The following is a 14,123-nucleotide window of genomic DNA, read 5'->3' on the forward strand; positions in this document are numbered from 1 at the left end:
CGCAGTTATAGGTTCTAACCACGCAGTTTTACTTTTGAATTTCAAAGGATAACTACAAAGTACCGTCATCATGTAGGAAAAAATGACAGAATGTTTTAGTTAGAGTTCACATGAATTGCATACGAGCTGGGGTTGTTGCGCAAAAGTACAGAGCCTCTTGCAAACTTGACTTATTGCACAATGCAATGAAGAGAAATGCGCTCTTGCTACTTCCGCGAGAAATACACCAATCTGCGCAGCTTTAGCAAAATTAAAGCGTTCATGTCGACTATTCGGCAGGTAACCCTCCCAACGGACACAACGTTTTCATGCTCAGAACTTCAAAAACGTCCTTTAAGTGAAATCACTGAAATTATCGTAACAGATTGACTTTTGGTCTGTGCAGCTCTTACTGTGCCATAACAGTTATGAGGCCTACTAACGTTCCGCATATTAGCACCACCACAGTTGAAAACACCGAAATTAGTGTGGAAGCCAAGTCACTGAGGCTTACTATTCGATGAATTGGCCAACTCTTTATCGCGAGCATCACTTGACAGACCAATAATTCCAGTACTACCAGAGGTAAAATACACAGCTCAGATGACATATAAAAATTTGACAGTTGTACCGATATGGTGAAAATATCACAAAAGGGACAGATTACTGGAGACAGTAAAAAAAAAGTTGAAGTTATTGACTTGAGATTTCGGTGCCGTATCCCTCGTTAAACTTGTATTTGTAGCTGGTCTGACGGTATCTTCCACTTGTCCATTCTGCGAGAAATTGTAATCTAATGAACTATATTTGTAGAGTGTCGTAATTATCAAGTAATTAGGAAAACACTGCCCGCTATTTCATTTGCGAAGCTAGGTTTAAGTTTCACCGCAGAAACTGTTCTAAATTTTAGTGCCTCTGTCCCGGGACATTGGCACAGAGTTGTGTCTGATGTAAAGTGTAATTTAATTCAAGCCACGAAACGTTTTTACACAAATATTGTCAACTTTAATGAAGACTCAGAAATGAAAAAAATACTCGGGAAGTATTTTGTGGTGTGGGGAACTATAAAACGCGGATACCAAATTAATCAGGTTAGGAGGTCGCCTGCCGGCTCCAGAAAACTGATTATAATTTTTGTTATTGCGCTCATTATCAGCTTTTTTCTTTTTTCTGTTCGTTGCTTTTTTGTACTTTTTCTCTCTTTTACAGTATTATTTCTGTCAAGCAATGGTGCATGTTTAGAAATTATTGTTAACAATTTACAGTACTTGTACTCTACTATGGTAGAGCAAGAAGCCGTCCCGCTTAGCATTCATGAGCTACTACGTGTTTTCTTATCCGAACCCTCACAGAGGGTATGAGCCACGGTATCCAGGCTACGAACAAGCGAAGGAGAATTGGTTTTGTGATATCTCCTATTTGCAACTTCTATTTAGAAACCAAAGCAAAAGTGCATTATTTTTGTCCAGTCGCCGGTACAGATTACTGCGAAAAGGACTTCTTGTTATCTGATTCTCTAAGTTATCTGAACTTGGCAAGTGACATTATATATAGTTATCTGAACTTAACAAGTGACATTATACTTACCTTCGGTGCTACGGCTTCGGGCTTCAGCCACAAGGACTCTTTTGATGTTCTTTGTGCTTAACTTCACAACACAAAATGACTGAGTCTTTAAACGAGTATTTGTGCATTATAATTGTAGAAATTGGTCAACAAAAAAGCTTTGCATTGATTCAAATACTCTTGCTTCCAATAATAATTATTTCTAGTCAAAATAATGACTACAAGGTGAGGTCTGAACGATAGAAATAGTATTTTTGCACTGTTTTTTGTTTGACGTAGGCTCTTTTTCTCTTGGTCATCAATATTCAATAGTGAAAATCTCTCACCAACTCATAATCAAGTCATGATCCTTCTCTCTGAGTGGGTATGAGCCATGTTTAGGGTATCACCACTGACAATTTTTCCGAAATGAAACCCGCTTAATAGCGCTACAGTACACTGGCCACACGCTTGCGTGATCCCTTTCATAAAAATTTACAATGTACCTATTCACGACAATATTTCTACTTGCACTACCCGGCGAAACGAAGGCCTGTAGAAGCTCTGCTCATAACAAAAAAATGGCTTTACTGGTAGCTTTCAACTAAAGTCAGACGAGCCCAGCAACCCCACTGTTGTACCCACATATTTTCCTTGCGCCACCGCAGTGGTCTATTGAATTAGGTACTCGGCTGCTGACCCGCAGGTGGCAGAATTGAATATCAGCTGCGACGGCTGCAATTTCGATGTAGGGAAGAACACAGTAAGCCCGTGTGCTCAGATTTGCGTGCATGTTAAAGAACCCCGAGTGGCCGAAATTTCCGTAGCCCACCACTACGGCGTATCTCGTAAAAATATGGTAGATTTGGAATGATAAAAAGCGACATATAAATCATACGATCATTAATTTACGCTAAGTTTGTTTTTCCTTTATAAAACTTTATTTCTTCAGGAATTCGCGAATTTTTTCTAGCTCAGCGTATAGGTCAAGGTGCAAACGCCCTTCACCATTTTGTGCTTTCCCGCACTAGAATGTTCACGTGCATTACATGTATACTATTTCATTTCACTTTGTTCATGTGTAAGTAGCTGGCCGTAACGGCGCAACCGTGTGACCAGACGATGTCATCAAGCACTCACCCTTTTAAAACTAACAATGCTATAGGACGAGAACGCACCTTTGTCGAAGGTATGTCGAAGGCTCTATGTATTCATTCGCCGGTAAGCCTCATTCAAGTAGTCAACAGATATTTACACAACTCTCACACAGCCTTCTCTTTCCAATTGCAGGTTTGCACCTATATATTGGACTTCACACATACACTCAAACAAGGCAGGGTGACACACGGTTTTTTGTTTCTTGTAAAATGAATTTTCTTGTTTTAGTATGTACGTAGTGTTGTTTTGCTTTCGAAAAAAATATATTTTGATACATTGATGGCAAGACGGCGTTCCTTCTGCCCGCGCTTATGCAAGCCAAACTCAAACGAAAAAGAAGAGCCAGCCGAGATCCTAACGCTCACCGGCGAACTCTTCGAGGACCCGCACACGTAGCCCTTTTCCTTCGTGGACGGCGCGCTTTCACTGACAGCGCCTTCTGCTTCGAGCACCGTAACGTCAGAGGGAAAGCAGCCGCTCGAGATAGCCCACGCACTCTGAAAAAGAGCCATGAAAGGTATCCGCCTTGTGTTCAACAAAACTGGCAAGAGACTGGCGATTAGCTGCTTCATTTGTGTTGTGGCAGCCACCGTGTGCCTCACAGCCGGCGTGACGCTGTTTCCATCAACACAGATGACGCCATCAGGTAAGTTTACAGGAATGCCTTTTTCATACTGTAAAATTAGACGTTCGTCACTGCTGAAGCTGCTACATGAGAACAAGTCTAATATAGCACTTTCTCAATTTAAAGGGCCCCTACACCCCATCGAGTTACGAAGCGGGAAGGTGGTTTCTTTCTCGCCTTCCCAACGCTTCCCCCTACGCTACTTCCTCCTCTCCACCTAATGCTTCATAAATGATTGATAGATATGTGGGGTTTAACGTCCTGAAACCACCATATGATTATGAGAGACGCCGAAGTGGAGGGCGCCCGAAATTTTGACTTCCTGGGGTTATTTATTGTGCACCCAAATCTGAGCACACGAGCCTATAGCATTTCCGCCTCCATCGGAAAGGCAGCCGCCGCAGACGGGATTCGATAACGCGACCTGCGGGTCAGCAGCCGAGTTTTTAGCTGCTAGACCACCGCGGCGGGGCACCTAATGCTTCATGAAACACGTAGAATGCCAGGACTTAACGTTGAACCATTCGGTATTTTACGCTGTTCGACTGCAAGGTGGTTTCTCCGCTTACGAGGGGAAAAAAACTAAGAAAATGGAGCAAAATCACTTTATCGCGAAAGACTGTCTTGCGAGATGTAAGAGAAGGTATATACACGACTGCATGGCGAAGAAGGCTAGGAGAGAACTGTCATAAAAGATATCTCGTATATCGACCAGTGGAGGGCTGACTTCGTACAGACATGACGTGGACAAACTGCAGGCTTCACACAATCTGCCGGGAAGACGGGAAGAGGCAGAGCAGAATAATGTGCTCTTTCATCGTAGTTTGAGAGGTTGTTTAGGGGCACTTTCAGGCTTTTGTGGTGGGAAAATGGAGGCAGACGCGCATATCAGTAGAGGACACTGTAGCCATTGGGCCTTGTGTATAGCTCGAAACAAGGAGATGAGAACACTGACGAGTGGTCCATAGTGGTTTTCACTGAATATGGATCACAGTGCACAAGAGAAATCACTTCGCACCAATAAAGTAATAATAATTGTACTTTGCAGAACGTGATCAGCAAACATATTCAATTGTAACAGAACGCCAACACACATGATAAATGAAAGCATTGCATAATGCCTCGTTAGAGCGCAGTGTGAACCAGCGGCCGGGTTTAAAGAAAGTCTTGTATAATTAGGAGAGACGTAAGAGCAGTTGACCAAGACACCGAGGTGACAGAGCACTCAGAGCTACCGTTAGTTATTCATACCAGAAGTTCACCAAAGCGGCTATGGCAGTAATTTTGTGCGTGAGTAGAAATGTCGTAGCGCGTGAGCAGGTATAATTGTTTGGTTTAGAATAGTACAATGTATGAAAAGGAATGAAAAGGAACACCTTTATATTATAGTATTCACCACGGTTACGCTAGGACGATAAGTGCAATGTCGCATATCATATATATATGGCTGATGCGATTACGATAGTCCTCTAGATTTTAGAGATTTTAAACCTCTGCGCGAAAGTGAGCGCTGGAGCACCGAAAGGCTAGGGCTGCGTACCATATAGCATGGTAAAGAAAAACATTCGAAAGATCACACTTACCTTGGAAATTGATGTTATGCGAATTATGCGGAGGGAAGGTGACTGCGTTGTTATTTTTTTTAGTAAACCAGACTATACGAACTGACACTGAAGATATATAGAAGTGCACGTGCAAGCATGCGTTAAACAGTCGCATATGTTTTATATAGTCACTTACGGACAGCTGTGTAACTAAATATCTATACGCTAAGAGCAACGTGGATATTACCAACGCCAGAGATGGTAAGCTAATATGAAGCGCTGGTGCTCGCGAGGACGGTAACCCTCGACACAGCTACACAAATCCTTTTCAACAAAGAGCACTTAACTACAATGGACATCAACCAGACGTGACGGGTGTATCAAAATAGTACACATGTAAGGTCTATAAAATTGGGTAGAAAGCATTGCAACAAGTGTAGTTTCAGAAAGATTAGAGTCTATCTGAAAAGTAGTTCTGGACCTGGCGTGGCTTTGTGGTAGAATAATCGATTGTCACGCAGAATGCTGAGTTCGATTCCGGCTGAGACCCTGACATATATTCTTTCCATTCGTCGATCAACGCTGCCGATGCCAGCTTTTTTGACGCTCACACTTTAGGACTACCCTTGTCTGTTTACACCGTTCCTGGGTTGGTACAAACTGTAAATCTCAGTGGCATGTAACCGCATACCTGTGGTTCATATCCGTGCGCTGGTATGTGCCACGCGTCTGGCAGAAAGGGTTTGATGAGAGACGTGACGGATTTGTGACATTCTTAATGTCACGAGTCATTACCAGCCAATCAAATTAATCAAACAATCTTACATCCCCATAATAAATTGGTTTACCGCAAGTTATGCAGGGCATCATGAGAACACCCAGACTTAGGCACCTATAGATACCTAGATATATACGTAGATAAGCGAGCAACGTGCCTGCAGTACACAAAAGAATAGTTTTATTTAAAAGGCAAGCTGCACGGGAGAACCTGGCAAGCAGCACGAAAGGTGCCTTCTTTCCGCAGATTGCGAACATCTAGAGTGAACACTTGCGAACATCGAGAGTGCGCACTGCGCCCGCGCATCCCTTTTTATTTCCCAGCCCGCTCGTTCACTCCCTGCAAGAGGGTGCGCAGCGGAACACGAAGTGTAAGCTACCACTGCAGTTGCCCTAGAAACCCCGAACGATCTACTAAAAAAAAGTCTTACAAAACTTCATCCCGGCCAAGCATCAAGGGCGAATTTCTGCAGCTTGTGAGGTTCGCTATCTATGCAAACCACGTGGATTCACTTGCAGCTTTGTGCTACGATCCGCTTGACGCCGAATATTTTAAAGCGCGACACATTTTTCGGTCAACTGAGTTTGCCTTCAGTGTTTCTACCTGCGTACATATCTACGTATGTGTCTCTCCAGCCGCCTACGTTTATGCGTTCTCGTCATCGTTTCCTAACTGTCCTAAACTATGGGTAAACGAAGATTAGCCTGGGAAGGTAAGAGGAGTCAACAAATATTCTGACTGTTCATGGTATAAATTGGTATATATAAAATGAAAATCTCGTTGTTTACGTCTTCGAAAACTTTAGTACATGAGTGGTCCATGCCCCTACACCACTGGCCGCGGTATTACGGTATGTGCCGTAGGTGATTGTTAACATTTACGAAGTAACGATGAAAACGGGCATTAGAAGTTGCAACGCCGAGCATTTGAAAAAGTTACATCGACAACGTTGACACGACGAATGCAAAGAATGAATATCAGGGTACAAGCAGAAATTGCGTTCAAAAATTCTGCTCTGCAACCAAGCATGCTACCACAGTTGTAGGGGAGTACGTCTACTTAAAACAGGTAGTAACTGCAGAGCCAAACCAGAAGATTGAAGTAACTGGAAGAATAAGAATAAAGGGGAACACATTTGGCAAGCATTCTAAAATTATTACTGGTAGATTGCCACTATCCCTCAAGAAGAAGTTATATAACTGCTGCGTCCTACTGTTACTTATCTACTGAGCAGAGTCCTGGACGTTTGTGAAAAGGTTTCAAGCTGAGTTGAGGACGACGAAGCTAGCAATAGAAAGAAAACGATAGGAGTAACACCAAGGAACATGCATAAAGTCGAATTCGTCAAAGAACAAACGGGTGCTAAGGATATCATAGTCGAAATCGAGAAGAAATGTTAATAGAAAGAGCACGAAGCGCGAAGACAAGGTAACCACTGGTCATTAAGGATCATAGACTGGGTTTTGAGAAAAGGCAAGTGGGTTAGAAGGTGACAGAAGACCAGCTGGGCGTATGAAGTTAGGAATTTCGTGGGTATTAAGTGGCAGCAACAAGCACAGGACCGAGTTGACTGGGGGAACATGGGAGAGGCCTTTATCGTGCAGTAGGCCTACTCGGTCTGATGACGATGATGGTCATGATGATTATACTCTAGAGCCACGCCCCGTTTCTAAACTTGTTTGCAAGACAATTTTATGCAAACGTAATGTTGTTGCAACGTCAATTGCTGCTGTGCTGCCCATATATTTATATAAACATTACATATGTGCTCCTTGGATGCTGGTGTCATGTCACATTAAGTTCACTTGTACATTTATATGTCATCCCCTACGTAAGTCTTCCCGGGGCTACCATCATCTCAAGCACAAGCGCTACACAAGAGCCTACTGTTTCTGGAGTTCGTTAAACAGATGTTGCTGTTGGCATTGTTACGCACCTCAATACTACTAATTACATGAAACATAAGTGACTGTTCAACATTCAGCACTTGTACATACATTTAGTGAAATTTTGAAACGTTTTGATAAAACATTACACCACATTATTCTGCGCCACTTGATGGACAGAGAGTTTCAGCTCAGATAAAGAATCACTGAGCAGCGGAGCACTGGTGGAGAAGAAGCTTTCGTGTCACAACAATTACTTTTTATGTTCCGCCTGTACATCAATGAGGGCAAAGATACAGCACGAAAGATTTTGTTCGAGTACAAAAGTCAAGTGAATATTAGAAAAAAAACGGACTAATTACGCATATTTACTGGCATTCAGGAAGAGGAGACCATTGAAAGTTGTGCTCCTATATTCAGAGTTCTTTAGCCACGTAAACAATTAACAAAAAAGCTCACTTGAACAAGGCTATGAATAAGCGTGGGAAAGGAATAGAATACCGTAGAATCAATGTCAAAACACGATGAGTTATCAGGGGCAGTTGCGGGTAAGAGATAAAAGGAAAAGCTGATGAAGTTTTCAAGCTGAAAATAGAAATGAAAGCGTCTATTACAGGAGTCATAAACTGTGGTAACTGACGTAGGTCTTGGAGTAGAGTGATCATACGAATATTGTTACTGCTTTGATGTACTGTTGAAACAATACTTCTTGTTCAAATATAAAGTATACCCTAAATTACACGATAAGGCTTGTAGGGATCACAAAAAAAGCACAAAGGACGGCCTTACACAGGTCACAGGTTCGCCTTAGAAAAAAACCAACAATGGTAAGTGCGGACATATATACGAAAAAGTAGTAGAATATAGCTACAGTGTTTTTTTACAAACGTCACGCTTAGTTCTACACCCTAATAGGCAGCACAAACTCAATCTAATAAAACGTACTTGCTTGAATCTTCAGTCAGTGCAAATTCGTATGAGAGATAGATGCAAGGAGAATGAAAACGACCAAAGAAAACAATGTGGTGGCACCATCACTGCCAAAATTAGGTTCTACTGGTCGCACCATACTCCGAATTTGAAACTCCTGTCTCAACAGCCAGAAAACTGCTGGTACCAAAGCATCTTTTGAGAAAGAATAAGAAGTTGGAAATTTTACTAACTAATCCATGTTACGGCCATGGAATCAAAGTAGATGGTGATGCGCATTCACTTCTCAACGCTTCAATGCAGGACCGACGACCTCGACTGTACTTTCACTGGATATGAGGCAGATTTCTTATGTTTATTAAGATTGATCATCTAATGTCAGTTGTGAACTTAGTCACCCAGAACACGAACAAATGCCAAGAACTAACTTTGCAAAAACAAAGGAGAAAACATGAATAAAAATATTTTTTTAAACTCACGTCTTCATAATCTCTCAGCCTACCATGTGAGAAATCCGCGTGGGCAAACGGCTATTTAATACCCTGAAACCCTGCTCAAGCGTCGAGTAAAATATCCGACTGTAGGCGCCCCCATCTTTATTTTGTTTTCACAGGTCATGCCGCAGCCGAGGAAGGGGGCAACAGCAAAAGCATGGCGTCCAACTTCAATAGCAGCCTGCTGGTGAGTGCTGATTATATGAAAAAAAATTGACACGTCATCTGCATAAGAATCTTATTGGGCGCTGTCATTTATTGTTCTCTCTCTGTTTACGCGTGAAGGAGGACATGACGATGCTTGCACAAGTATTACATGTCATTACAAGGAAACATGTAAGGTGGTATAATTGAATAAATCTTGCAGCATATGTTTTTAACTGGTGCTGTGCTCTAACAGTGGTCATGAAGAAATCCTTGTTCAATAATCAAATCCCTTTTCCCTAAGTAATCAATAACAATGCACTATATTCTAGTGGTGGCTGCTGTATCAATTTCGAAGAGTATATGTGAACTGCCACTTCGCTTGTTAGGTTCAGGATGTACACCCTAATTTATACGGTCTCCTGCTATCCGTACAACTTTACAGTATGTGTCATCTGTCTCTTGTTGAGATGAATTCTCCGGTGAATTTCGTGGCGTAATGCTCACTATAGCAGACGACTCGCGACTAGATGGGGCGGCTTCGGGTTGCGCTTACACGGTCCATATACTTGTGCACAGAATCATACAGAAGGAAAGTTACAATGAGTAGTTTCCGAACTCTGAAAGGAGAATTGAAATTGGTGATATGGATTCATGCCTACGACTGGTTGACCGTTCACTAAATGGACAAGGCACAAAAAAAAATGTCTCAACACGCGTTGATATTCAACAAAAATGTTTTTCTGGAAAACACAAAAAATAAGCAACAAAACCTCAATGGCGCCCACATTATGTGCTCCAAACGAAGAAAACTTTCCTAAAGCTGCTGCCCGTGAGCAAAATTTTATGTCAAATTGCCACATGTACAAATCAAATACTAATATTTTTTATCTAAAAACTTAATAAATGGCTGGCTAACGCATATTTGGTTGCTTCTTAGGATGTGAAGGCATCTATAATTTCTCAGGCAAGCTGATTTTCATGCTTAGAAAAAAACCCCACCATGTCCGTACAGCGTGAGACGCACCTGCACTTACGATAATGTTGTCCGAAAGGAGAATGTGTCTTGTGTAAAAGAAACACTACAGAGAAACAATGACTTGTTTCAGATAGACAAACTGCACTCTGATAACTTGAGGGCAACGTGTTTCACTCTCATGAGCTCATAATTAGCGAACAAAGTCTATATTGAAGTTCCAGCTTTATATTTTGCGCCAAAATATTCGCGCATAACGTCAAAAATTTCAATAATGTGTGTTGAGGATATTCGCTTGATAAGTGTTTCGGAAATTCGATGGCTACGTGTATGAGACCTACAGCCCTAGCATGCTAATGAAGGGTAGTCCATTCTTGTGTATTGGAATTAATGTAAGACCCACTAAACACGTGCAAAGTTTGTGGCGTCATGGCGTTTTTTGCGCTAATCTCAAGGTGGCATCTCTACTCGCATATTTTTTACGCCAGTTTTTCGCTTCGCAAGCGTCATATTGTGGTAGCTGTAGTGTTTTCAGAATTGTGAATTTGTACTTTGCTAATACAAAAAAAACTTTCTGCTCATTAGTGTTACTTTAGTGAACGTTTATGTTGAGCAAATATGTCTTCCACTCGGCTCGAAGTAAAAAAAATTGCCCGCAGCTTCCCTCGGGGGAACACTGAGGAGGATGCGGACCATATAATTGGTTAACGGGGTGTTAAAGTGCGACTTACTTGGGTCGATGGCTAAATTGGTTAACGTGGTTGTGAAATGGGGTGTTAAATTGCGACTTACTTGGGTCGATGGCTAAATTGGTTAATGTGGTTGTAGGAGGGGGTGTTAAATGAGTGAACACGTACACACGTATGCGAAAGGGCGGCGCTGGTCGAAGGAACGTCGATCATTCTGTTTGTGGATTCGTTGGCATTCATTTCACGGCGACTTCGGACGTCGACGCGCCGTACAAACCAACGGACGAGCGGCAACTGAGCGAGCGAGCGCCGACCTTGAGTATATATACAGCGCGACGGCGCATGCGTTGTCAGCTGTCGAATGTTCTCGAAGGAGAAGCGCGCGCGTGGCACAGATGGCGACGGCGCAACGGCGCATGCGCTGTCAGCTGTCGAATGTTCTCGAAGGAGAAGCGCGCGCGGCACAGATGGTGGGCGACGGCGCGACGGCGCATGCGCTCGCGTCAGCTGTCGAATGTTCGAGAAGCGGTGCGGACGGCGCGGACGGCGCACTACAAGGCGCGAGTATAAGATGCTTCCGCATCTAATATACCATCGAGATTTGATTGATAATTCCTACATTACAGCCAACAAGCTTGATTGTGAGGAATGAATACCGCATACGCCTTTTCTTTCCCTTGCGTCCGAGTGAACAAAAGCGGTAAGCCGAGTTTTTATAACAAAACAGAAAGTGAAGGCGGCATAACACAGACGGCCAAGTCTCTCTTCTGTTCTCATTAATAATAAAAAAAATATGAATGAATATTTGTCAAGAATATTTCTCGAAGATACGTTTTAAGGATGATGTCATGCTCCTCAGCATTGGTGCCTATGAAGCCCAAAACAATGAATCATAACTCGATTCCTTGAAGTGTCAGGGCAGTGGTAAAACTAATAGGCACTATATAAAGTAAATGTTTGGTTGCCAGGTGAAGGAACAAAAGCTGGCATTTGACTGCAATCTGAATAATCATTATGTGTATTGACATTAGCTCATAACGGGAGAGCTTTCTCATGCACAGCGAATTTGCTTCAGGATAAAGCCCGAATTTCAAACAGTACGTCTAACCATCGCAAACAATCACGCTCAGCGTAATGCTCTCCATAAGAAAGCAGGTGCAAAACCATTGAAATCCACCAGAACTAGCGCAGGGTGCTGTGCAATCCAGGATAAAGAAGTGAGAAACAATATCAAAGACCACTCATTCTTGAGGGAACAGAAGACCCGTAGCCGTAAAGAGATTCTGAACACCTCTTCGCGCTTGACATTTAAAGTGCATTGGAAAGCTTTCGACACCTCTGAATATTACACAAACGAATGAATTCCTCACAAAGGTCCAGTAGGAGGGCCAATATTGTTAACATATTTTCATGTCGCATTCGGGGTATTCACGTGGCATGAGCAGAAACGCGACACGTGATGCTATGCTATACCACCACAAACTCTGACAGAAAGATAAAGTTGGGGCTGATGTTGCTTAAGTATCGCTCTTTGGCTAGTGTCACTGGTTGGCCCGTGTCCACGACAAGACGGTAGCTGTGGCGTGCCTCCTCACCATTCTTACCGTTTCACAACCAAAACAGCCACTGATATGAGAGTCGACCGTGATAACACAGTGACGTTGCTGATGGTGTGGCTTTCCAATATGTGAATGCTACAGAAAATTCCACTATTGCACTCTGTGAGACATGAAAACGTGCTATCCATAATAAAGCAGTGCAACCAAACAAATACAAGAATGTCCGAGTACACACCGAGCTAAGGATTCCACTGCTCTCTGCCTCTGAAACTGTCATTCATACGAAAACTGAAGGCAGAAGTTTCGCTTACTTAGCCTGTTTATTTAGCTGGTTCAAACAATACACACACGGATAATAGCAGTTAAAGTGCACTTTACCTGGACACCACTTTTTATTTACACTGTAGTGAGTAAGACACAGAGGCAGCTTCCATTCCTGGGCTAGCTGTTATATTTTGACTCTTCTTTCCCGACTTGCCCTAGGGGCCACAGTGCCGGAGATCCGGTGTTCTTGTTATTCACGGAATATGCACGAAAAACAGGCATTAACTAAGTGACTATCTTACAGCTGTAGTCAGCTTTTAATAGGACGAGAATGTACCTCCGTATCCTGACAGAACCTCAACGTCATAATGTTGTGCCCCACGTGTGAGGACTTTGTTCGCTACTGCAATATTTCGCTGCTCTGCACACAATCTTCTTTTAGGCGTAGAGTTACCGGACAAATAAACGTTAACAGTTCTGCTAGCAGGCACGTGTAAGAGGAGTAGAAAAATTTGGTTCTCAATAACGCCTTAAACCAAGAATAATTATGTTGCTATGATTGTATTCGAGGCCTAATGTAAAGTGCGACGATAGCACACTCATGGTCAAGTGTAAAATAATTGCCGAGAAAGCAATTTTTCAGTTTCATACAAAAAAGTACCACTCACTTGAAGCATCTCTTAACATTCGATAGCTTACAGTTGGGTCAAAATATGTTTCGGAAAGGAATCCTCTGTTTGGCTAACCTGATGTGTTATGCTAAGCGTGCAGTTTTAATAAAAAAAAATGTAGTGAGGCAAGGAAACCCGAGTGGCTTCTCTCAACTTGACGGTGATAGCACATGAAATGCTTTAAAATACTCTTAGTAACGTAATGCACAAGGAAAGCATCCCACCAAACGCCTCTTTTTGTATACCACAATTGGACATCAAGGCCAAACAACACGTCTTAGAACAATCGGTTCATTTATAAAGAACTGATGGTGCACACGAGCACGTAATTGTTATCGCAATGTAACAAGCCAGTAATGTAGTTCATAGCTGTAGAGGCACAGGTGAGTTAACGACGCGATGCAACTTAGAAGCTTCTACACGAAATGAGCTCTGTGTGCTCGTAAGAAAATGGTGCGAAAACTCTCTCGCCTTGATATGGTACGAAAGAATATTCCCTGAAGAGTGCAGGTGCTTTAAAATACTGCATTTAAGAACGAGGTGTGTGAATAATGGCGTCAGTTGTAAGCAGTAGCCGGCAACCGGTATTCATCGGCCACGAGGACATCTAATAACTGGGAGACGGGTTTTGGAGAAACGGTTTTCAGCGTACCGTCCCAAATGCGTCCATTTGAGCAACACGGCACTCAAACATAAGCCGGCACTGTGGTTCCAATTAGCAACCTCGCGTTGATACGTAGGCTCTTTGTGTGCACATGCAGAGCATGCTTATTTTTTAACATGGTGGAAATGCGCGCATTGGTCGCTAGATGATAGCAAGTTTTCATAAGGCTGATATTCTGCGTTTTTAAACTATGAAGTCAATACCGTAGACTTTAAGA

At 42.6% G+C, this 14,123-nt stretch overlaps 2 protein-coding genes across 2 annotated transcripts in view; both read left to right on the forward strand.

Annotated features, from left to right (window-relative positions):
• The window catches only part of LOC119177837 (carbohydrate sulfotransferase 2), a 31,611-nt gene extending 28,298 nt beyond the window's left edge, over positions 1-3,313 (forward strand). The window contains exon 5 of the mRNA XM_075887433.1: positions 2,815-3,313. The gene's annotated coding sequence lies outside the window, so the exon portion shown is untranslated. The remainder of the gene's footprint in view (positions 1-2,814) is intronic.
• Positions 3,314-8,938: 5,625 nt separating this feature from the next.
• The window catches only part of LOC142765757 (uncharacterized), a 31,882-nt gene continuing 26,697 nt past the window's right edge, over positions 8,939-14,123 (forward strand). Inside the window, exon 1 of the mRNA XM_075867351.1 lies at positions 8,939-9,126. Within this exon, the coding sequence (XP_075723466.1) occupies positions 9,097-9,126 (30 nt within the window). The 5' untranslated portion in view covers positions 8,939-9,096. The remainder of the gene's footprint in view (positions 9,127-14,123) is intronic.

This window comes from Rhipicephalus microplus, chromosome 1, assembly GCF_043290135.1.
Source record: "Rhipicephalus microplus isolate Deutch F79 chromosome 1, USDA_Rmic, whole genome shotgun sequence".
In the NCBI taxonomy this organism is placed as follows: domain Eukaryota; kingdom Metazoa; phylum Arthropoda; class Arachnida; order Ixodida; family Ixodidae; genus Rhipicephalus; species Rhipicephalus microplus.